This window comes from Chaetura pelagica, unplaced genomic scaffold (genome assembly GCF_000747805.2).
Source record: "Chaetura pelagica isolate M959 unplaced genomic scaffold, ChaPel_1.0 scaffold171, whole genome shotgun sequence".
Lineage (NCBI taxonomy): Eukaryota > Metazoa > Chordata > Aves > Apodiformes > Apodidae > Chaetura > Chaetura pelagica.
Genome location: NW_009952066.1, coordinates 1,704,860 through 1,729,972, shown reverse-complemented (window position 1 = coordinate 1,729,972; position 25,113 = coordinate 1,704,860). Strand labels below are relative to the sequence as shown.

Below are 25,113 nucleotides of genomic sequence, written 5' to 3'. Positions count from 1 at the left end.
GTGAGAGCGGCTGGTGTTGGGGAGAAGTTCCCGCGCCTGCTCGGTTTTCGGGGAAGAGGAGCTTTGGGGCAGAGGGTGCGGGTTTCTCCCGTGATTTCCTGGTCCTTGGCCAGCTCCTTGAAAGGCGAGGCCTTCCCGGCCTGGTGGCTTCTGCCTTTGTGTTGCTTCAGGTAAGAAGAGCAGGTGTTACGAAAGTGTTTAGCGAAACTTGTGGTGAGCAGGGAGTCGTAACGGAAATACTTCCTGCCCTTTCTTGTTCTGTTGGGTTTTTTTGCGGATCTTCTTCATATCCCTGCTTTTCAGCAACTTTTTTGGTAAGTTAAAAGGTGCAGCAAGCTTTAGGACTTGTTGAAAATGGAAGTAAAGTTGCCTGTTTCGAGAAGAGTAAGAAAATGCGAGTGTAAGTGATTAAAAATATTTACTTGTCGGTCTGGAAACTTACCTGGCTCCATGAGACGACCCTGTTTGCGAGTTCCGTGCTCGTTTTGTGGGCTCAGGAAAGCTGGTGCCAGCAGCAGCGTGAGGGCAGAGTGAGATGTTGAGAAGGAATCAGGCTGCCCTTAGTAGCTGCACGGTTTGTTGTCAGATTAAAAGGATACATGAGTGTACGTCACACACTTCCCTTGGGCTCTCATTTTCATAGTGTTTGAGTACTTTTCAGTTGTATCATTTTCAGGTCGTACTATTTTTGTTAGTCGTGTCTTTTCATGCATTAGTCTTTCTGCAGTTTCACACTTTACTCTGGTTTATTTTCTTTTTGTCTGTCCACCAACACAGGATGTCCTGCTTGCATCTGAGACTTCAAATAAGTCTGTAGTTTTACTCTTTAAGCTTGAAGAGCTTCCGCTTTTTTTGTCTCATTGCTGGTATTTACTGGCATAGGAGAAACATTTGCTCAAACAGAGAGCTGATTTTTTTAAAGACATCCTCTAAAATCTGGCTCTTCATAGCAATAGAAGGTGCTATTTGGTGAAGACTTAGTCCCAGCCTAGCTGCTGGACTCCACAGGTGGTCTCACTAACCGACAGCTTGTGGTAGATAGGGTTTGTCGATTGCTTTAAGGTGCCTGGTCACTGCCTTCAGCAGATGGCTTATATTTATCCTGTCCCTTGCACCAGCGTGGAGGTCTGTAGGAAACACTGTATTGTGAAGGAGATAGAAATGTGCAGGCAAGGTAGAGAAGATAAGGGAAAAGAGAGAGTAAAGCGATTGAGTTATGTATTGACATAGGGGGTTTTTTGATGGCTTGCCTTCAGCCAGACTTCAGTGTATATGAGAGACAGGCAGTTGAGCATTCAGTTCTTGGTTAAAATTCAGGTTGTGAAACAGATTCACAGGTTTGGATTGATCAAATGTTGCACAGTTAAAACTGTGAGTTACTCTTTTGCTTTTATTACTGTAGTGGTTTCAGTCAGCCTCTCTCAGCATGACAGTATGAAGTTTATTTTACCTGTAACTGCAAGAAGTAGATTTTTTACTCTGGTGGATAAGTAAGATTTCAGGATTTGTCTGCCTGGGGGGCTATCCTAGAAAAAGCAAGGATAGCTTTTTAGCCACTCATATGGGTGCTCACTTTGGAATAAGCTGTTGGCAGCTCCCAGCAATTGTTCTGGTCGTTTTACCAAACTCTTTTTTGTGTCTCTGTTGTCTGTTCTGAGGATCTGGGTAACCCTCAGTTCAGATGGCTCTCGAGGACACTGTCATGATTGTGTCTGCCAGGGGAAAGTGGATGGCAAGGGTATTGGGGGGAACCAGAGAGCAACATGTCTGTCAGCTACAACTGTGGAGCATATGGGTGTTGACATGGTGTCGGCTTTCTCCCAGCTGGGGCTGTGGATCATTCACCAAGTCCCCCTTTTCCTCAAGATGTCCAAGGTTGGCTTATCTCACCGGCCATCCATTGCAGCAGCAGGGTGGGGCTGTGGAGCCAGCAGCTCTAGGTTATCTGTCACATTTATGACTATGCTGGCAGTATAGCCTCGGGGCTCAGTAACTGCAAAGAGCCCAGGAGGTGAGGTTTAGTTGGGACATGTTGAACCAGTATTCTCATCAAAAGGGTGCAAACAGCATTTTGATAGTGTTAAGTAGACTCTTCACAGTTTTGTCTTTCCTCTAAGTGGCTGTTTTAGATTTTTGTCTTACAAGCTGGTCCAGCTGTTTATGGATAATGCTTTCAGATCTGCCTATTTAAAAGCAGTTGCAATTTAAGCACCAAATGTATCTAAAATCCATAACAATTAAGTACAGTCTTCTATAAGAGCAGAAAACCCATCTTTCTAATCACATTTGTAAACATTTAGAGTAATCTTTAATTAAAACAGCTGTAGTGTTTAGCTAAAATACTTAACAGTCCTGATTTTATGGAGTTTGTGATCGTGTGTCCTTTTGGTGTTTTTAATAATTGAGCTTGTAATACCTTATGGTCTTTATTGAAAGAAAAGGAAAAATATGACATATAAAATAACTGAGGTATCACATCCTGATGTCCTCATCCGTGTTGCTTTGTGCCAATTTAAGAGCACGTTGCAGTTACAGTAAGGACAGTACATGGATAAATCATATTCATTATATTTTTTAATATTTAAATCTGAACATAAATATGAAGGCAGACTAGGACAGCAGTCAGAAGCTGTAGTTTGTCTTACTGTAGATGAATTTAAACTTCTCTCACTATGTGATCAGCTCTGTGTGTATTTTAGGATTGCTTATAAATCTCTCTAATGAGAAATTTTGTATCTTCCAGTAGCTTGTGTCTTTGAAATACTAAAAAGTTGATCCTTGTTCTCTTACCTTGCTAGATTATTTCTTTTTCTTAAATCTGATTAATCTTCTTCTTAAGCTGAGCAGGAAGAATAAGAGGGAGATCTTGAAGATAATACAAAATCCAGGAGAGAATATTCTTAATCAAATTTGTATGAATTAATAAAGCTGCAACTAAAGTATCATATTTGAAGATCTAGTTTCAAAAGAGGCTGTAGACTAAAAGTGAACAGTTTAGTTATATCACAAGAGATATCACTTCCAGATACTTAAACCTTTTATAAGGCTGTTACTTTAAAAATCTGATAGGTTTATGAGGATGTAATGGTGAAGTTGCTGATATAGCAGTATGCAGATGAAAACTGAATGGCTTTCAAAGCCATCTAAAAGAGATCATACTTATTTTGCTTTACCTTCAAGACTGAAAATAAGATCAGTGTTGAGGACAATTTTACTTTCCATATCATATAGTTGTACGCCTTTGATATCTTCTGAGTCAGTTAGTTCTGGCAAGAGGTTTGATGAGAGATCAAGCAGAACACAAGACAAGCCTCTCCTCCTATTATCTAATGTAAACCAGACTGAATACTCTTCTGTTAAAATTGGAGCTCTTGGTTGCCCAGAGTAACTTTAATAGAACTACAGGCTACAATACAGGGTTTGCACCTGGTAGTTTCTGCTAAAGCTGTATGCTTTTTTTGTGTCTGTTCCAGGAAGTTCAGTAAAGGAAGCAAACAGTGGTCAAGATTTTACCTGTCAGGATTTGACTGGTTTGGATGAATAGTGCAAGACAGATATAAACTAGCAGAAATTTCACCTGTTTTAAAGAAGTGACATAGAGGGACTTAGTGTTCAGTTATTTAGAAATGTCTTAACAAAACTGCCCTGAAGAGTTCCATACACCTATAACTAGGAAAAACTTAAATCCTGAATAAAGACTTATTTTGCTTTAGAGGTTTGAATTTTTGCCTTTTAAGACTGGGATAAGTTCAGCTGGTTCTGCTGCCGCTTCTCTCAGGAAAATGGTAAGCAAGTTGTTAGTAGGATCTGTAATTTGAATCTGATAGCTTGAGCTCTGTACTAGAGATGTGGCAAACTCATCTAATGAGTAGTGGGCAGCAAGCCTGCAGATGGAAGTTCAGAGGAAGAGCTTGGTGTTGGTTCATCACTTACTGGTAAGTTCTATGTGAACTAGAGATCCAGCACTGTCAAATTTTGCACTCTTGTCTCGTCCAATCCTGTGACAGTAGCCTTTAAGCAATAACATGACATTAGGTTTTCTTAATATAACTTCGTGCCAAACTATTTGCCAGTACACTTCATTCCAACTTTGCAGTATTTTATAGCCCTTTCCAGGCATAATTTTTTAGAAAATAATTTCACAGAATGATAAAATGGTTAAGGTTGGAAGGGACCTTAGAGACCATCAGGTTCCAACCTCCCTGCTATGAGCAGGGACACCTCACACTAGGCCAGGCTGTACAAGGCCTCACCTAACCTGGCCATAAAATACCTCCAGGGAGGGGCATGTCTTAATCAGCTCATGTCTCTTCCATCACTGATGCAGCTGTTGTTCAGTTCAGTGGTTTATACATTTGTCTGGTGATGTGGCTTTCAAAGGTTACTCAGCTGTAACTCATCAGGATACGTTCTAGTTCTGCTAGTTTATAAATGTCTTTTTAAAAAACCTGCTATTTTAAGAGTGTAAGCATGCATCTTCAGGTAATTGTATGGGTAGTTTATTGCTATTTTGGTTCCCGACTTTTATGAGTCTGTACGTTAATACCTCTGTTGGTTATTTGTGATACTTCTCTGATCAAGTACTGAAATACTTGTTTTGATGCATTCACAGGCCAAAGAGTGCAATGGTGTGAAGGTTCCAATTGATACAAGCAAACCAAACCCCAATGAGGTGGAGTTTGATAACCTGTATTTGGATATGAATGGTATCATTCACCCATGTACACATCCAGAAGACAAGTAAGGCAGTTTTTTAATCTCTTTAGGAATAGGATTTATCTGTAGTGTTTTCGGTGTTAAACTGAATGCTCTGTGTTTTAGGCCAGCACCCAAAAATGAAGATGAAATGATGGTTGCAATTTTTGAGTATATTGACAGGATCTTCAACATTGTTCGACCAAGGCGGCTTCTTTACATGGCTATAGATGGAGTAGTAAGTACTGATGTGTTTAGTTCCTAGTAATGTTTGGTTGTAAAATCAGGGGAGATGCCATCTGCTTTCATAAGATTCTTTGAGAAATAGCTTTCTAAAATGAAAAACTACAGGTAAAATATACAGTTAATTTAATGTTGGTGAGACTAGTTAAAGTATTAATGAGTTTTCTTGTCTATGGGGCTTATATGAGCTGGCTAATGTAGTCTGCTGTAGTCTGAACTTTGTTTCTGAAAAGCAGGAAACTTCCCTAATACAGTTAACACTCTGAAGCTACTTCTAATGTTCTGTGACTTTAGTAATAATTCATGCCAAAAACTGGGAAAGACCAGAAAACTGTTTAAGCAGGTGAACTTTAAATGGGCAGTGACTTAATTGTGCTGCAGAATATTTCACATGGTGTTCACACTATTGTCAAATGAGTTATGAATTCAATTGTAGGAGTTTCTTGTTGAAGAAAGGGTATGTAATAAATAATGCTTCTCAGATACACATCACAGTCAGTTTAATTTATTTTGCAAGGGAATCTTTGAATACTTAAGGGCTACATCTTTCTGAGGTGGGGTGTGAATGCTGCTGACTTGCCTCATGGAGGAGCTTGAGACCTCTTCAGAAACATGTCCAGCTACCATGTGAGAGCTAGTGATGATGTGAGGGAGGGAGAAATCCCTGTTTCAGTTACAGTTTACACTGATGTCTTGTTAAATGGTTATATAGTCCCAGACTGGCCAATTTCAAAAGACTTGTCCAGAAAGGAAACAACTGTCCAGATGCAACAACTAAACCAAGTGTTATGTTACCTTTTTTAGGCTCCACGTGCAAAAATGAATCAACAGCGGTCCAGAAGATTCAGAGCATCAAAGGAGGGCATGGAAGCTGCTGAAGAGAAGCTAAAAATAAGACAAGAAATTCTGGCAAAAGGTAGAACTGTGGCCATACCTGAAGTTTTTCAAGTGAAGGTCACCTTGTTTAGTTTGAATGCTTCAGTAAGGGTTAGAAAAGGGCTGTCTTGTGCAGTGGATATTTGTGCAAGAGTAGGAGAAGGAGGGGATAGCAAGCCTACAGAAGGATGAATCTGTGATTTCCAAGGTTAAGAGCTAAGATAACAAAATGTCGCCTTTTATTTCTTCTGCCTCCTGCCTGAAATGGATTTGTGTTGAGTACTCTTTAATTCCTTTAGAAAAAAACTGAGCAGAAGAGCAGTAAGAAATGTAGTAGTGGGAGACTAAACAAAACTCTTCTGGAAGGAAGTACAAATCTGTCAGGCTTGATGGAAGGAGAGTTGAGGCTTAAAAGCAGAGATCACATGAAAATACTACTGCACAGGAATAATGGACTGCAAGCAAGGGTAGTTACTTGACACTGGAAACTCTGAAGTCAGTGCAACTTTCAAAAGGTGGCAGTGACATGTCTTGAGTTAAAGGAGTGTATGTAGCTGGAGCACCCTGCCTGGACTGGAGCAGTTCACTCAGGTGACTGTAGGAGGAATGAGTGCTGGAGCCCAAGTGAAAGGGCCATTGTGTGACCTGGTTAGAGGTTAAAAAGGGAGGACAAAGACTTTTTTTAACATTTCTTCCTGTAGCATTTCTAGACTATGAAGATCCGTTATGAAGCTCAGAGATGAGTGGAGTTGGTGTAGCACTGTGAGCCCAAGTGAATAGATAATGGAAACATAGGGAAGAATATGTAAGAAAATAATTCTTTCCTAATGTTTTATTTCATTTAGCAAGCTTAGTTTCTTTGAGATTTCTTTCGCAGCCTTTTGACAGAATAGGTTGTGAAATCACTTTTCTGAAGTAACAATGTTACAAATGTACTAACACTTTATTTAAAGATGGAGATAATACAATGGTAAGAGCTGTTTTAGATTTTTTGTGACTTTTTAAACTAATTTTTGATAAGCGTTAATTGTTATTGGGGAAGCCATCTGGGTTTTTATCATGCAAAAATGCTTTTAATGTTCCATATTTTATACTTCTGTTAAATATTTCTATTGCTCTAGGTGGCATTCTTCCTCCAGAAGAAGTGAAGGAGAGATTTGACAGTAACTGTATTACCCCAGTAAGTCATCTTGCACTTTAACCAGCAATTGCCAGTGCCTGAATGAAGGTTTAATTTATTTTCTTCCATCCCTTTTTAGGGAACTGAGTTTATGGACAATCTTGCTAAATGTCTCCGCTATTACATTGCTGATCGTTTGAACAGTGACCCAGGGTGGAAAAATTTGACAGTAAGTTGCACAGTGACATACTCTGGGAAAATTAAGGTGATCTGTTAGGCTGGGCTGGGATATGATTGAAGGGTATAAATTTACCAGATTTGTCTCATCATCTGGCACTGTGCTGTTATTAATAATAGGCCGACTTGCACATTCTGCCTGGGACTGTGGAGATACATTTCATCCTCATAATACAACCTATCAGCACCATTTGTTTTGATTTCATTTAAGAGCAACGAAAGATTGGATAGTAGCAGGTACAATTGGATATAATGGGAGACAGGGTTATAAGAATACTTTTTCTTCTTTTGGGAGGAAAGTGTCAAGATACATGGAATATATTCTTTTCACTATTTCTTAACTCATTTGCTGCCTCAGGCTGCATTTTCTCTGTTATTCTAATGATGGATGACAATAGATGGCAAGCAATGAAAATACTACATATGAGCTTTTGTGCCTTTCTGGACTTGGAAATTCCTCCTTTTCCTTAACCACTCTTCCCCCAGTGACTTTTGTTCTGAAAACCCTGTGTTTGCTCTGTGCAAGAGGGCAGAACAGTCAATCTTCTCAGATGCAGCTGTTTTATTTTCCACAAGTTGACTGTTAGAGTGGTCTAATTAGAGGGCAGTTGACTCTCCTTAATTCCCTCCATCAGACATGAGTTTTACAGATGCTAATGCTCGTCTGGACATCCGTGTAAGGAAGTGTATAATGTTATAATTTATCAGTGCACCTCCGAGTTGAGGAGATCTAAAGGGAAGAAGGCACGTCAGCTTTATCTGTTAGTTCTCTAGTGCGTATTTTGATTTATGAGGAAACTTCGACTATGTTAGTTAATGATGTGGTAATTTCAGTGGTATTTGAATTGGTATGACAGCCTCATCCTAGAATTAGTAGAGAAGAATGAAGATCTGCTTGTTTCCAAACTTCTAAATAATTTCATTTTGAATCATAATATTTTAGATAAAACTACAAATTAGAATTTTAAGAATTCATAATTCACATTCAGTGTTCAGTATCTGAACTACATGAGTTTATTTTTTTTACTGTGGTGGCATAAATTACTTACATCATTTAAATCTTTTGCAGGTTATTTTGTCTGATGCTAGTGCTCCTGGTGAAGGCGAACACAAAATCATGGATTACATTAGAAGACAAAGAGGTAAAATTAAAACGAGTGTGAACATTTTGTTGTAAATTATAGTCAGTAATAATTTGTTTTACATTATGTTGGTTGACTAAATGTAATTTTCTTTTGTATAGCTCAACCAAACCATGACCCAAACACTCATCATTGTCTGTGTGGGGCTGATGGTGAGTTCTCTTTTGCTAGCAATATCTCCTACTCAACTTTCTTGTGCTGTTTTGTGATTGAATTGGGCTGTAGTTTCTAGGCTTTGGCTGTGTTTGTGTAAATAATCCAGTGTATTTGTTAGTTTTTGGAAGCTCTGTGTAATAAATGGGGAAAGATGTGTAGCACTGTCCATAGTTGAAGGGCCAGCTTTCACTTAGTGGTACCATGAGGGTAGTCTGGGGGTAAGCATATCTGTGTGTGCACACTTTCTTGAGGTAAAATGTACTTGGCTGTTAAACTTATTTTTTTTAAAATAAAAAAGCTTAATAGTGTTTATCTTTCATCATATTTTATTCTTCTCTTTTGATTGGTAGCTGATCTGATTATGCTTGGGTTAGCTACGCATGAACCAAACTTCACTATAATTAGGGAAGAGTTTAAACCAAATAAACCCAAGCCATGTAGTCTTTGTAACCAGATGGGCCATGAGGTTAAGGATTGTCAAGGTTTGCCCAGAGAAAAACAAGGCAAGGTAAGATTTTTGCTATTTCTGGAAATTCCTTTTTATCTATAAGTCAATCTGTGCTTCAATGAGATCCTTAGATTGTTCTTGCTGTTTGTTTTGACTGAAACATATTGCAGATTATATTTTTGGAATTATCTAGCTTTCTTCTTATATTAATAAGTAAAAAACTCTACTTTGTAGCATTAACATATTATGCCAAATCATCCTCACTGGTGGTGGTTTTTTGTTGATTTCTCACTGCTGAGAGATGATGATCAGTAACTTAACACATGAGCAAAGTATGGATAAGAACTTGTAAAACTGTGCTGATACATCTCTTAACTCCTCCCAAAGTAAGCCTTTAAAATTGAGCTGGAGAAACTTTAAGATGACCTTGGATGTAATGCAACTCTTCCATTTTATTTTAGCATGATCAGTTTGCAGACAGTCTTCCTGTGGCTGAACAGGAATTCATCTTCATCCGATTATGCGTTTTGCGGGAGGTATGTTGAAACAGTTACTATATCTGCTTTAGGTAAATAATAATTTTAAACTCTGTACAGAGCGTTTTGTAACATGCGTTTCCTTTTGTGTGTTGCAGTACTTGGAAAGAGAACTCACTATGGCCAGTTTGCCTTTCACCTTTGATTTTGAAAGAAGTGTTGATGACTGGGTCTTTATGTGTTTCTTTGTGGGAAATGACTTCCTTCCTCATCTGCCATCTCTGGAGATCAGGTAGATGAGAATATATGTTTTCTTTTCCCGCAAATACACCTTCTGTGATTTGGAATTCTAATCTCATGCTTGTATTTGTTTGTTTTTAGGGAAGGAGCAATTGATCGCTTGGTTAACATATATAAAAATGTGGTGCACAAAACTGGGGTAATTTTTTTTGCTTTCTCTTTAAAAATATCTGACTCTTTGCTACCAAAATAGGCTTGTTTTTAAACTATGTTTTTCTAATTTGCAGGGGTACCTCACAGAAAGTGGTTTTGTCAACCTACAGCGGGTGCAGATGATCATGTTAGCTGTTGGAGAAGTTGAAGATAGTATTTTCAAAAAGAGAAAAGATGATGATGTAATTTCTTTTTATTACATTCTTGGAGTTTATTTTTAATCTTGTGCATTACTGCTAAGACTGTGATGCTCCTTTATCAGAATAAGGAAAAAAAATCAAATATTTCAATAGTCAATACAAAAATTGAGGTAATGTGTCCATAAATTGTTGTTCTTTCAGTCCACCTTTGCAGTTTGTGCAGTTTTTTTGCAGATGTATTCCGTATTACTTGAGTACAAGGGATAAAACTTGTGAATGGAAGAGCAGAATTGTATTTACTTTCCAGTCAAAAAATGGTGTGCCAATGCTGATAAAATATTTTGTTTATAAGTTCCCCAGTTTGCATCTCTCTTGAAGTGGAAATGGCAAATTGATGTTCAAGTTTTCAGTTTCTGTGGCCCAAGGTTAAGAAGTACCTTTCCTTGAGCCTCTTTTTTTTTTCCCCTCTGTTTATAGGACTTAAAACTCTCTTCTGCTTTTTTTTTTTTGACAGCTGTTGTAGTACAGGCATGGAACTTGTCTTTTAATACTGCTGTCACCTTTGCTCCTCACTTTACACCTCACTTAGGAGATGGTATAAGCCATTACTGAAATTGTGGTAATTTTTGGGGACTTTGTCTGTGGGACATGGAATGCGCAGCTACTCTTTTCTCCCACAGCTTTTCAGGGTAGGGCAGGAAATTCTATCATGTTTCCTTTGGATTTATAGGCACAAGAATTGACCTATGTCTTTTTAATGACCTTATAACCTTCTGGTCAGTAGAGCATTACAATGAAATATTTTTCCAAGAAATCTGTTTGCTTGGCTGACTTTATTTCTCTTCATTTTCTACTTAGGATAACTTTAAAAGGCGACAAAAAGAAAAAAAAAAAAAGAATGAAGGTAAGTGAGTTTCTTTTAGAATGCAAAAAATATCACAAATTAGAATGTGTAGTATATCTTTCAGCAGATGTGTTGGTAGAAACTGCAGTTGTAATCATGGTATTTTCTGGCCTGTGTGTAAACTGTTATAAAGAGGTTTTCATGGCTGTTTTTAGTCTAGAGCTTTGAAAGAAGGAATTGCCTGTTAAAGATGTCTTACAAGGGAAAGGAGAGAAGGGAGAGTGGTGGATGTGCTGGATGATACCTGTATTTTGTGTTCCGTCAAATCTACACACCTGCAATTCCATGATGATTTAGTGATGCTTCAGCATGGTCACTGGACAGGAATTGCTCTCCCACACATTGACACAAGTCTGCTCTGCAATCATATTGCCGAGGACAGTGGAGTTGAGTGTAAGAGTTTAGGTTGGAATACATACACCAGATTGATACAATCGAATTTCCATATTAGAGGCAAGTTTCCGAAAGACCAACAAAGGCTTATCCCAAACTGTGATCATCTCATGTTCTGCCTGCAAGCAAGCCAGTGTTGCCCAGTGTCTCTCAAATGTAAAAGAAAAGTATTAGCTCTTGTTGGAATGTGTTTGCACTTTCTGACTCATATAAGCTGAAGTCTTAAAGACTGTTACTGTAACAATGCTGAGTTTTCTTCTATTCACAAAATACTCTGATATTTTAAAAGTGAACTCTTGTATGTTCATGTCAACATAGCTTTGTTCTTGGTTAGGACACTCAGGTAAGTGTAGCTTCCAAAACTCTCAGGACATATGATATCTCTACTCTGAGTATGCTCTAGATCTTGTTTATTTGTGTTTATATTTTCTGGTTATTCCTATTAGAGTGAAAGAGGTTATTCACTTTGCTCACAAAGAATACGTTCTTCCTAGACATTCTTCCCAGTAAGTTAGGTGAAGTCTCACCTGCCTACAAAACTGCCTTTCAGCCCACGTAGAAAGAATATGGGCACAAAACACAGGCTTTGGGTTTTGTTTTTTCTTAAGAGCTTAATAAATTATAGGAACATAAGAGTCTCACCTGTAAGTATCATGTTTGTTAAATGTAAGTAGTTTAAGCTAAACAGTGAGTAAATTATGCTTGTTTTATATAACACGTTAATCTAAAAATTGTGAGAGCACTACCACACTTATGAGAAGATTACACTGCTTTTTCAGTATACTTAAATATATTTATCTTTTAGAGGGATCATCCTTCTTTTATTCCTGGTGGACAGTTTTCCCCTCAAGCTCTGGGAAATCGATCTAGTCCTCAGGCAATCAGTAACCCTAGACAAGCAGCCTTTGAGATGAGAATGCACGACAGGCAGAATTCTGTAAGTAGATGTTCAAAGGTATTTGCACATAGAAGGGAGAATAATCATATCTTGTGTTATTCTGGACACCTTTTTCTCTACCCCATCAAGCTTTCTTGAAAAGCAGACACCAAGTAATTCTGTTTTCCAGGAAGTGGCTTTTAATAACCAATTTTTGAGAGACTTCTTGAGTAAGATTGTGTTCTTTATTTTAATGTTTGGTATAATGCTGCTTGTTAAATAGTTCTGGGAGGGGAAATACGAAGTGAAAGTATCTGAGTCAGATGTCTTGTTTGGCACTTGTGGGGTCAAACTTTCTGTGAGTATGGATTTAGGAGCTTCCTTGAATATCTGAGCTGGAGGTCTTTTAATACTCCTTTTGTAGGTGGTATACACAAGCAGACATAGGTTCCTATTTTGGAAATATGTGATTTGCATAGCTACGTGCTTGTCACCTGCTTTTACTTTCCAAAGGATTGCTTTTCACTGGGAAGAGGAGAAACTTAGGCAAAGTTTTTGGAAAGTGAGGGGGAAACTGGAAATAAGTTGAGTGCTCTGTTAGAAGACTTTATCAATTATTTCAAATAACCATTACAAAAAATATTTTCTTGCTGGGTATAAATCTCCATCCCAACAGTGAACAAGTAAATGATCCTTTTCATCATAAAGAGACTTGTTGTCTCCTAAGTCTAAATAAATACAATATGCTTTTTCAAAGTGGACTTTCTGCTATTCTTCCTTTTTAATCTTGAAACATTTACACATGGGTTAAGCTAATCAGTTCCTATATGGAATGGGAAGAGTTTTTCTTCAACTCTGTAATACTAAAATAGATGAATTTGAAAGGAGTTGAAGCGAGTTGTGAAGAGTATTTCTGCCAGTTTTGAATTACAAGTGGCATTTTCATGGTAGTCTACATACAGATTTTTCACTATTGCTGTAAAATGAAGTTGTAACATTAGCTGTAGGACTAAAGAAAGCAAATATGTTTCAAAATTGTAATTTATAAAAAATGGCATGTTTTATCAGTGTATAAAATATATTTTATTGCTTTATTTTCTTAAATACAATTAACATTTTGCCTTTGTATATCAATGCCTTCCTTTTAATGCAAAGATGTGTTCTCCTTTTGCTACTTGACTTAATAGTTTAAGGGTTATATAGTTTTGTGTTAGGTTTTTTGGTAACTGTAAATAATGCGGATTATCGTCACAAAGCTGTTAATTTTAACTTGAATTCAAAATGCCTAATAAATCCTTTTGCACCCTCTATTTATCTGTAATAATTCTGACCCTAGACAACTTCATCTCCAAATACCAGCATCAACTCTGATGGCAGCCCATCCCTGGCAGGAGGAATTAAGCGAAAAGCTGAAGATAGTGACAGTGAACCTGAGCCAGAGGATAATATCAGGTGAAGCCATTTTTTGTAGCACTTTTGTTAGCAAATTGCTGAAATAGATGCAGTCTAATTATTGCCATTTAGCTTAGAGCAGCAGTGCCTTCAGATGCTTTTCTGTGATCTTTTTATCCACCGGTAATTAATGTGGAGGGTTAGAATATTCAGTAAATTCCAATGAGATGTGTAAGCTATAGCTGTTAAATCTAAGTATCTAGATTAGTATGCATGCAGGTTTTCATCCTCCAAGCCTGTGCTCCCTTTGAGACCAAGCACTAGATTGGCAAGACGTTCACTGTTCAGCTTTGATTATGTGAGCTGAATGCTGCTGTTTTGCAGTTCAATTTTTAACTATTTAACCCATAAAATTCAGTTACATTTGTGTGCCACATTATTTACCTTGATTATTGCAATATGTTTTTCTCCTCCTTTGATTTGTAGCAAGCTATGTTTTGTCTATGCTGACTTCCTTAGGATATCTTAGGATGGCTGATCCCTAGGTGATGAAAGGATAGGGGTTTTATGAGAGTTAACTGACAGTGAATTACCAGTGAGCCTGCATTTATCGAAGGTTTAAATCAAACTGTTGCCCTTTGAGTTGAGGGTGAAGGTCCTTAAATTTTTTTTGCTAAAGGTCCTGCCCTGATAAACACAACCAGTAGTTTTTTGATTTCTGTAGAATCAGGGGATGTAGATGGACATGGGAAAATAATAAGGGTTGCTTTGTTGTGATGTGCTGGACTGTACTGATCACTAGTGTCCAGCAATGTTGGTATGACCTGTTTGTGACATCTGGCCCAGCAGATCTTCCAATATCAGATATTCTGACTCTTCACTCTTACTTTCTTTTCTGTAAGTGCAGATCTGAGGGTTTTGTAAATTTTTAATCAAGCAAGCAGAATTTTTATCTAAAATCAGGATAAGTTTTAATGTTGCTTTCCATATGAAATATAGCAGAGGTTCTAAAAGAAGCTTCAACAGCTTTATAGCAACTAGTGTGATTGAACTGTGGTGACTTACAAGCAGCAGTAGTTTTGACAGGGTTGTTATTGTCAAGCAAAAAGGTATGCTTAATTTCTCTGCAGTTATTTAAGCTCCTTTGTAGCTCACAATATTTATTCAGATCCTTTTCTGAATGGAAAACAATTTTTATGCTTCTCGTAAGTAAGAACATCTGCATAAATGTGCTAGATACAAATAAATTGTTTGCAAAAACTTATTTTGTATTTAGAATTACTTTATATCTAGAAAAAAAACAGTTCTAGTCAGCTAGCAGATTGTTTTTTGTTATCTTACAGAAAATGTTTTTGAAATGTATGCAAGTGTCTAGCTGCTGGGAGCTTCTAGGGTCAGGTGCTCATAAACTGCAGGTGTTCTTGACTCTGTCCTTCAAGACTCTAGCACAAGTAGCTCTGTCCTTGCTAACCTGGCTTTCTTCAACTCTTGAAAGCATCTCTTAGTTTTCGCACCTCATTGTCATTTTGTATCCTCTTTGAACTTGTTCTGGTCAGATTTTCAGAAGTATCTTGTACTGGACAATCAACTTGAAGCAAGGGAAGCTCCTTTTTGCAAAACCAGAAGGATATGCTTTGTGTAAACAGGCATAAATTGATCTTTGCTCTCTCTCTTAAAGGATTCATATGCTACGTTTATTGCTCTGTTCTGACAAGTGCAAGTTTGAGTTGAGTGCTTCAGATTGTGTATGTAATTTAAAGTGGTCCTGACCTTTGTAGAAAGGGATCTTGCATGATGGTTTTCAGATGTGATAGTCAATGCCAAGTTTTGAATTGCTAAGAATAAAATCCTATTTAAAAAAAAATCATTATTAAGGGATTATCAGATTTGTAATTTGCTTTACTCTAGTTCGCTGAAATACCAAAATTCATGTGAACGTCGAGATTCACATGTGTAAAGTGCGTGCACTGTCATGAATAATAAGTTTAAATTAAAAGAAGTCAAACCAAAAACCTAAAACAACAACAAAAACCCCAAAACAAACCAGAAAACCCATTAAAACAACCCAGAGAGGTGGGGGAGGCCAGTTCTCAAGCATGATGTCATTGAACCAAATATTAACTAGAGCTTAATCTTTCTATTACTTTTTAGATGGCAGTTTCTGAATTGAATTGGAATTTCCCCCAAGATTACATTGTGTCTGTTAGGACTAAACACTTGAAGTTTTATGTGCATAATACTAGCTGCTAGCTTGTGGCACATTTGTTCTCTGGGAATTGCCATGTCACTATTGAATGACTGGGCACCACAGCTGTAGAGAGAGGGTAAAATGCCAAGGAGGAAGAGGTCTGGAGCTGGTAGGCAGGGATTCCTGTTGCTGCCCATGACCACCATTGCCTTCTCAATGTTTCAGGGAGCCTACAGTCTGTACTTACTGGTAATCTGCATGGAATATTCTTTCTTGAAATGTGGCACAATACCGCACATAATTAACTTTTTTTTAATATTATATGGTAGGGCTGAGGGACTTGGATGCTCGTCTGTCAAAGATGAGCCAGCAGTTGTTTTACTCTGCCCCATCAGTGGACAGACATAAGGGGGAGCTGTGTGAAGAAAGGATAAATGGTGTCAGAGATTGGGCTTTGGGCTTCAGTATCCATCTCTGGCATGAAAGATTGAAAATCCCTTTGTAAAACCAAACTCATTTGATCTGAGTCAGCATGCATGGGATTCCTGAGTTGCAGATAATTCTGCTGGTAATTGTAGCTTTATCCAAATAGCAATAGAATGTATACATCAAGCTGCTGCTGCTTGTTATTTATTTGCTTATTTTAGATTTCGAGTAGCAGGGAAACTATGTAAGTTTTTATCTTGAGAGAGGTGTTATGAATAAAGGTATGAACTTGATGTGAGAAGGTATTCCAGTAAAATAAATATTTTGACCTAGGCTGGGTTAAACACAATAAAGAATGGGAAGAGTTTGTCCTCTTTGTAGTGGTTGGAAGATTCAGAGAACAGAGTTAAAAAGGCTTTTTTGGTAGTAGATTTCTGATAAGAAAGATGAATTTACCCACTAGGGACAACACCATTCTGAAAAATCCTGACAGAAGCAGGCATATATTTGAAAATCTACCCTGCTCCTAACAGGGACTTGAAAGATTTGTCTATCAGGATGGTAGCTTCAGAATTTCATCTGGATTTTCTATGATGCCAACCATGACATTTTATTCTCTTGCTGTTGAATATCAGGGTTTATGCCTTCATTTAAACTGTGTGACAATGAAAATTGAGGTGGCAAGTGACTTGGGCTTATATTTGAATTCAGATACATAAATGTGAATACACTGATGTGCTTGTTACATCGTTTTGTGCTTGTTATGCAGGTTATGGGAAACTGGTTGGAAACAGCGCTACTATAAAAACAAATTTGATGTCGATGCATCTGATGAGAAATTCCGTCGTAAAGTTGTACAGTCCTATGTGGAAGGGCTTTGCTGGGTGCTCAGATATTATTATCAGGTACTTAAAAATTTATTCTCTGAAACTTCAGTTTTCTTTTTCTTCGCTCAGTTTCCAGTCTGCACCCTATTTCTCTTCAAGAAATAATACTTATCCACTGCTCATGTTTGAAAAGCAGTGCTTTTTTTGAAAATATAAAATAAGTGGGTGCCCCTTCTTTTTGACTTTCAAATTTGAATGCAGTTTGCTATTTTATTAGGGATTGATGCATATTTTTCCTTTGCAATACATACCCATGCAGAGTGAAATTGCAGATGACTAAATGAGTGAACAAAGGACCAAGCCTGTGAAATGCTAGTAAGAATTTGAAAGGATCAGAGTTGTCAGTCTCCTCCGTAGATTGTAATGATGTTCTATGAAGTGTATTGTGATTGAAGTAATCTGTATCTGATGTAAATCTTTTGATAATTGAGATGTCAGATTGGCAAGAGATTAGTTAGACATATTGGGGCTTGTTGCACTGCTGGTTAATAGCTGGATTCGTGCCCTGAAGACAAAATAAGTTACATTTTGTGCGTGGCCTGGGAGCAGGATATGATGGAGTTTATCTGCCTCAGCAGGGCTTTGTGGCTCACACACAGTGCCATGTTGATAGAACTGCATGGTTGGACTATGGCTGGATCATACCTGTCCAGCACCAAGTGCAGGCGAGGCATATACCTTGTGTGCCTGCAAAAAACCCAGGCAGTCTTAAAAGTAGTTTATTTTAACATGTAATCTTTTGTTCCCTGCTTGGAACTACAAGGAATGTGTTCCCTTCCACTGTATTAATTAGCTGTGTTTGGGCTTCAACTTGCATGTTGTAATGGATGGAAATCACAGAGTGGGAAGTTGCAAGTCTGTTGAAGTTGATCTGCCGCAGAGCTAAACTCTCCACATCCTTGAGTAGCTCCTTTTGCAAAGGACAAACGTCACCACAACACCTTTATAGGTGGAAATTCCTGTCATCCTGCACACATTTAAGGTGTGCTGGAGGAAAGCCATGTTCCTGTGAACAGTGGCAAGATACATTCCTAGAACTCTGTATGTACCCATGTGTCTCCAAAGTGTGTAAATGAATCTTCAGATTCACTGTCGGTGTCTGCTGGCTGGAACCACTATAAAAGTGGTCTGGATCTTAAGGGAAACTGAAGGGCTTGAAGATTATAAAATTAAGTTTGTTTTATTTAAAGAGGTATGCATTTGTTGCTTTGTGATCATCTGCCATGGCCTTGTGCAGCTGCCATTGTTTTCTTCAGTAACTGTTCAACTCAGGGCTGCATTTGCATCTACACTGTTAGGAGATTTGTGGCTTTACATGTGTAGGAGCTGGAAGACAGGCATATGCTAAACTTCAAACAATATGGGCAAGCCCCTGTGCAACACCCACTGCTTTAGGCTGTAAAACCAATGTGTTTCTTGAGATGTATGTGGGTAACTTCTAGTCCTTCCGAGGGTGTAGATGTTCTGCCTGAAGTGACTAATGCATATAGAAGGGATAGATTATTACATTTGCAAAGAAGATGAATTTGTGAGGTTGACAGCAGCTTCAGACTTCAGGCAGGACCGTAGTGCGCTCAAGAAAATTGAGGACTGCCGGTAAGGCCTCAAGGAACAGTGACTGTACAGAAAATACTTGCTGGCTTAGAAATCTTCCAAAGGAAAACTTGACAAAAGTACACAAATGCTTAGGGCTTTGTTTTTGCTGTTTTGCTTGGCGTTCAGATTACTGAAAAAGAAGTCAAGTCGCTCCTTAGACAGTACATAAATTACATTGCAGACTTTAAATAGTGTAGCAATTAAATACTTACAAGTGCTGCTTTTTGTACTGCCTCACAGAGCTCTATGTGGGCAAGATACTGTCATCTACTGTACATGGGCAGGCAGTTGTGTTGGTATGGAGCAGCAGTCAGATCACTTTCTGTCCATGTGGAAGTTAGATTAGGAATATATTTGACTGGAGTAATCTCAAAATAGGTTTGTTTGAGGGTTTTTGGTTTTTACCACATTAATTGCTTCCAATAAGTACTCCTTATTGTCCATAAAACTTCTGGCAAAATACCTTACATGTTTTTCTATTCTAATAAAAAGCTAATAATGCAGAGCATGTTCCACTTGTGGGGATACCTGTTTGGAGAAGGGGAAAAAAAGGGAAATAAAAGAAAGAGATCCATCCACCTGGTTTCTGAAACATACTGAAACCATCTGAAGAATTGTATCTAATAACTATAGTCTCTGTAATTTTATACCAAAAATATTGCTGGAGAGGAGCCTCATTGACATTTACTTATTCAGAATTGGAAGTCAAAATAGTAGGCTTTTGTTTCAAGTGGTACTGCTAAGAAAAATAGCTGAGGAGGTGGAAACTTGACTTAGACCTTCTAGAGGCATGTTTCCTTTAAAAGTGCATTGTGTTCTAATGTGTTTTGAGTTTATTTTCTCCTTTTTGAGCATTATTTTGCCTCTTTCAAGTGAATGCACTTTATATTTCTCAGTGTTCAAGACAGAAGAGGGGAAAAGCAAAATGTTACTCAAAGTGTGTGTTAGTGCTTGTACTGAATAGAAGAGTAACAGTTCAAACCAGAATACCTTCCAAGCTGCAGCAAATATTGTTCACTATATTCACTCACACCTTGTAGAAGGGATCATAGCAGGATTCTCTAGCTGCCTATATCCCAAGTTAGCAGTGGGATTTTGCCTTGGAAAACAATAGTGCAAAGTGCCAGACGAGTATTACTGCTGTTCCCACTGCGAGCTCTAAGAGGGCTCTTGGACTGGCACCTTTCTGCTGCTTATGGAGCTATGGAGAAGGTAGAAATTCCAGGGACCGGTTAGCTCTGTGAACAGATTGTAGTTTCCTACTCTTTGCAATAAATTTTTGTGCTTGATTTTACTGGACTTTTTGCACATACTCATGTGTTTTTTCTCAGGGGAGATGAAAAAGGCATGAGGGACATTCTAGTGCCCTGAAGCTAAGGTTAAGATTCTGCTGGAAGGTCTTTTGTGTCATTCTGGTGTGTCAAACCTAGCCTCTAGCCAGAGTATGTTGGCAAAGAAGTCAGTGGTGCCGAGGTCTCCTCTTAGTGTCTAGGGACCTCTCTTGCTCTGCTCTGGCTATGAGCAGTTAAGTCCCCACCTGAAGTCCAGTGTACCTCTAGAGACAAAAGCTCTTTCCTTTCTAATCACAGGGACTCTTCTTTCTCCTGGTTAATGCTGGGCTAAACTGTGTCATCTTTAGTGACAGGACTACATTATGTTAATATTTCTTTTTTCTTATTGGTCTGATCTTGTTTCTTTCTCCTAGGGCTGCGCATCCTGGAACTGGTACTACCCTTTTCACTACGCTCCATTTGCTTCCGACTTCGAGGGTATTGCAGACATGCCTTCAGATTTTGAGAAGGGCTCAAAACCGGTAGGGCACCTTTATTTAGTTATTCATGATTTAACAGCCCATTAGAAGTGTCCTACATCTGCCTGTTTCATTTCAATAGTTTAAGCCTCTAGAGCAACTTATGGGAGTATTTCCAGCTGCAAGTGGAAATTTTCTGCCACCAACGTGGAGGAAGCTCATGACAGATCCGGTAAGAATCCTTGTTGTATTCCTCTCTGTAAGGTTATGTTGTCTTGCAGTTGTGTGAGCATGACTTTCTGCTGCTTAGTTCAGCCAGAAAAATAATGGAGACCAGGAGGGAACATTTTTGGTAGATTGCAGAGATTATTCAATAATGCTTTAAAGTGATATTTCGTATTCAGATGTTTCAGTGAGAAAAATTGCTTCCCAGCTCTCTTACACTTTAGTAAGGTTGTTTACTTGCCAATAGAAACCTTGCATAACTTTACTGGGGAGCAGATGCCTTAACCCGAGTTATCTGGAATTCTTCTGTCCTGCTCAATTTCTTGTTTTGGTACTCTTAAGTGATGAAAGAGCCTGAACATGCTTCATGTTTAAATGGCATTTGTTAAAAAGATGTTGCTGGTGGTCAAAGTTCCTTGCATCCTCCTTATGTTTGTGTTTGATTGCCCTCTGCAAAGTACAGTAGTGCTACATGGCCTTCTCAGTCTGTTTCATAATTGGCTTTAATGATTTTATTTTTTTTCTCAACGACAGGAATCAAGCATAATTGACTTCTACCCTGAAGATTTTGCTATTGATTTAAATGGGAAGAAATACGCTTGGCAAGGTGAAATTTCAGGGGTTTTTTGAGCTAGAATATACTGACCTTAGTCTTAAGAATCTTATGTGAAAATAAGAAAATGGGAAATGATCTTAGTGAGATAATCACGTACCAAGTCACAGGAGTAACTTGTGTTACTTAGTGTGAGGGAGAAGTATTTTACAGCAGGTATATTTTTGAAAAGAAGTTATTATGAAGAACAAATTATAGTTCAGTAACTGATTTAGGATTGGCAATGATTATTAGTAATTCCAGCAGTCATTTTAGATTTGTTAATTTGTCCTGAACTAGATTAATCATTTTTCTATTTTTATCAGCCTTACTGTGCAATTGTTCTTCATCTCCTTTGCATTTAATTAATGGATCTTTTTCTGTTCAATCAATGGCTCATTAGTACCTTGAAAAAAGTGCTTAGGAGAATACAGAAATATTTGGATGTACACAAAGAATGAAAGAACAGCTGCAGTATTTAATGCTGCTTCTTCTTTCTTTAATGGAGAACATTAATTTTAAAGGTCTGCCCAATTTTGTGGCTGGTTACGCTATTCAGTGAGTAGTGTAGCATCTCACTTATAGGTATAAATAATCATTTGGGCACGAAATGCAACACCTGAACATAAGAAAGCACATGGTAACTCTGAGGGTGGTCAGGCACTGGAATGCATTGCCCAGAGAAGTTGTGGAGTCTCTGTTCTTGGACATATGCCAAACCCAGCTGGCCATGGTCCTTGACAACCTAAGGAGCCCATAACCTTGCTGGAGCAGAGAGGGTGGACTAAATGATCTCTAAAGGTTTCAGCTGGTATCAGTGGTTCTGTGATGCTGCACAGGGCAGCTCACCTGTGTTTTGAAATAGCCAGTTAGGCATACAAGTTTCCTGGGACAGTGTTCCAAAATCAAAGAGAATATTCCTAGGAATTATGAGAAGTATTGCAAAGCAGGTTTTCCCTGTGTAACTTGAAGACCTTTCTTACCCATGTTGTAGTTGTGGCAACTTTCCTCAGTCCTTCTATCCAGTTATCAAATCTACAGTCTAAAGAAGTGATATTTTAAGTAGCTCTCAGATCCTTTCAGCAGCTTGTAACCTTTTTGTCCATTTAATGCTTACTTGCATTATAAACTCTTTGTTCTGGATCAACAGCTAGAATTCTCATGTTTAAGAGGCCATTGTGAAATGAGATATTTTCCAAGCTGGAAGTACAGCCACCTCCATTAAAAGGCATCTAGTATACCTTGTCCTCTTAATGAAATGTTTGAAGATCTTCCTTTTAGAGTTGTGATTATGCTTCTGAGAGCTCAACATCAATCCTTTTTGCAATCTCCTGGGTTATGAACACTTCCCATGTTGTTGTCATTCCACCAGCATGTTGTGAAGGTGAAAATAAAATGTTTGTTTTCCAGGGTAAGCTTATCACGGTTTCCCTTCACAAGTAGTTATGTTCCAGCTGAAATGTGAACATGGCTGAGGTCTGGTGCTGTCTTTGATAAAGCAGTAGTCACTTTGTGTGAAGATTGTACTCACACTTCATAAGCAATGACAATGCAGATCTCCTATTTGGTGAGGCTGGCAACAGCAGGCTGTACAGGTCTGCTCCTTGTTATTTTACAGTAGGCTAAATAAAATTCTGATTAAGGTAAACTTCTGAAATATTTAACACTTAGTGTTTATTTAGTGTAATTGCACTTCAAGTAAAGTTTTAGATTATCCCCATTCCTTCAGCTTCCAGGCAGTAGTATTTGTTTTAATAAATTAATGTAAAGATTGTGCTTCTGAAACATATTTCAGGCAGACCAAGTTTTAGATCAAGAAATGAGTCTGTGGAAGTCCATTTACTGGAGCATACCAAGGAAGGCTGTTCTTCAGCTTCATCCAATATTGAGTAGGCTCAGAGATGTGCTGCTTAGTGAGGGATTTTGATCTGGAGAGGGCTTTCCATGTTATCTTGGAGTAAAATTAATAGCTGATATGAATAGTCCCTGATGGATAATATCTGTTTCACCTCATCACTGAAGTTGGAGTAATTTCTTCCATTGTTGTCTTTTCATAAATTAATTTGAATAAAGTAGCATTGAGTTCTGCCAGGGGAGTGTCTGTAACAAATGAGACAAATAATGACTGTCTTACTGAGCTCATCTTGTTCCTAAATGAGGCAGGTATGGGGAGAGATTAGTACTTCCCAGTGCCTACCCAGGACTGGGGAGGAGGAAGGTGGAGGGAGGGATACTTGCAGATGAGCTTCCCTTTTCAACCTGCACTACCGTTTGTCACCGTTTGACTCAGGTCTGACAACAATGCTCTCGATCCCCCCTCCCCAGGTAGGGAAGGAGAGAGAGAAAAAGAGAGAGACTTGGCTGGATTGAAAACTAAACTACACAGCTTTAATTAAAACACTAATGAATGATACAAGAAAATATATACAATTATATATAGATATATTCAGTTATGGGCAAAAGCCTCTCGCCTCCCCCCACCCCCAGCAACTCCCACAGCACTTCCCTGAACTGGGAAGAGTCCTGAGGAATCCCGGAGCTGCTGCTGGAGAAAGAGCAGAGAGTTATGGGGGTCAGGAGAGCTCGAGCCTAAGGGTCAACGGTGATGGATGAACGGAGTCCTCCTCGGACGCCGGCCATGGACACAGGAGAAGGGAAGAAGAAGAAGGAAGTTGTCTTCTGTGATCTCTGACCTTCCTTTGAGCTTACGTAGATATATGGAATGGAATATCTCTGGCCAATTTTGCTGTCTGTCTAACTCACCCTCCTACGGGGGAGGGCACAGACCTCCCCATAGTGTCTGAGCTGGCAGAGTGAAGGTGCGACCTTGAAGCCTCAGTAGTTAGAAAAACATTCCACTGTCTTATCAGCCTAGCAGAACACACTGTTGCTAGTTACAAGAAAGCTTACTGAAGGAAAAAAAAATCAGAAAGAAGAAAAGTTGGCTTCATCCTGGCTTAAACCAGGACACCACTGAATTAGTTTAAACAGCCTGCAGGATCACAACCTCCTGAAAATGTGGAGTTTTATTTGACTAATGCAAGAGTTCTTTCTTGGGTAAAGAATCTACTGGAGCTCTCCATGCTAGTGTTTTTTTGTTGGGTTTGGGTTTGGGTTAGGTTTTTTTGTTTGCTTGTTGTTGTTTTTTCAACAAATGGAAAAATGTAGTGTATTGGTTTTACTAGGTGTTGCATTACTGCCATTTGTTGATGAGCGACGTCTTAGAGCTGCCCTGGAAGAAGTCTACCCTGACCTCACTCCTGAAGAAAGTAAGAGTTGTGATACTTTGTTACAATTTGTTTTTACTACTGTGTTTCACTCTAAAATGAGCAAGGTGTAACAGATGTTTGGTTGGATTGAGTTAAGGCAGGCTGTAACCTCTTCTCCATGGATGGTGCTGGTAGGTAGAGTGATCCACAATGGGTTTGTTCTTGTAGCTTTGACTTTTCTTTTACTCAAGTAGACCTGAAAACTAGATAGCTGTTTAATCATATTAAAAGCTTCTACCAGTATCTGCTGTCAACGTACTTGCTAGGTTAATATGCATCAGTCAAAAGGTTAAACCTGTTGCCAAGGTTAGAGTTGACAGTAAAACTTGTTTGGTTTGTCTATTCTGACCAGTCAGCTGGGTGTGTCCAGTTATGATGTGAAGCTTCTTGTTCAGCTTTAATAGATAAATGTGCATGTTACTTTCTCCATTGTACAGAAATAATAGCGGGTTCTTGAAGGCAAAGATGCTTGAGAGATAGAGGGGTTTTTTCAATCTATGTCTTCAGCATTACTGTATTCTGAATTCAAGATTCTTCCTATTGAGCACAATATTCCCCTAGTTTTACTGTCTGCCACTGCTCTTGTGGCAGTGACACTAGAGATGTCCTGTTGTGGGCAGAGGCACTC

The 25,113-nt window shown here is 38.5% G+C and overlaps 1 protein-coding gene across 1 annotated transcript in view; it reads left to right on the top strand.

The window, feature by feature from the left end:
• XRN2 (5'-3' exoribonuclease 2) overlaps positions 1–25,113 on the top strand; it is a 50,438-nt gene that overhangs the window by 3,312 nt on the left and 22,013 nt on the right. Inside the window, 20 exon segments of the mRNA XM_010005103.1 lie at positions 4,613–4,740; positions 4,822–4,933; positions 5,743–5,854; positions 6,936–6,994; positions 7,074–7,163; positions 8,241–8,313; positions 8,415–8,465; positions 8,820–8,977; positions 9,379–9,453; positions 9,552–9,685; positions 9,775–9,832; positions 9,921–10,028; positions 10,845–10,898; positions 12,089–12,220; positions 13,497–13,612; positions 16,936–17,071; positions 20,355–20,462; positions 20,542–20,631; positions 21,159–21,231; positions 24,402–24,485. Coding sequence (XP_010003405.1) covers positions 4,613–4,740; positions 4,822–4,933; positions 5,743–5,854; positions 6,936–6,994; positions 7,074–7,163; positions 8,241–8,313; positions 8,415–8,465; positions 8,820–8,977; positions 9,379–9,453; positions 9,552–9,685; positions 9,775–9,832; positions 9,921–10,028; positions 10,845–10,898; positions 12,089–12,220; positions 13,497–13,612; positions 16,936–17,071; positions 20,355–20,462; positions 20,542–20,631; positions 21,159–21,231; positions 24,402–24,485 — 1,951 coding nt within the window.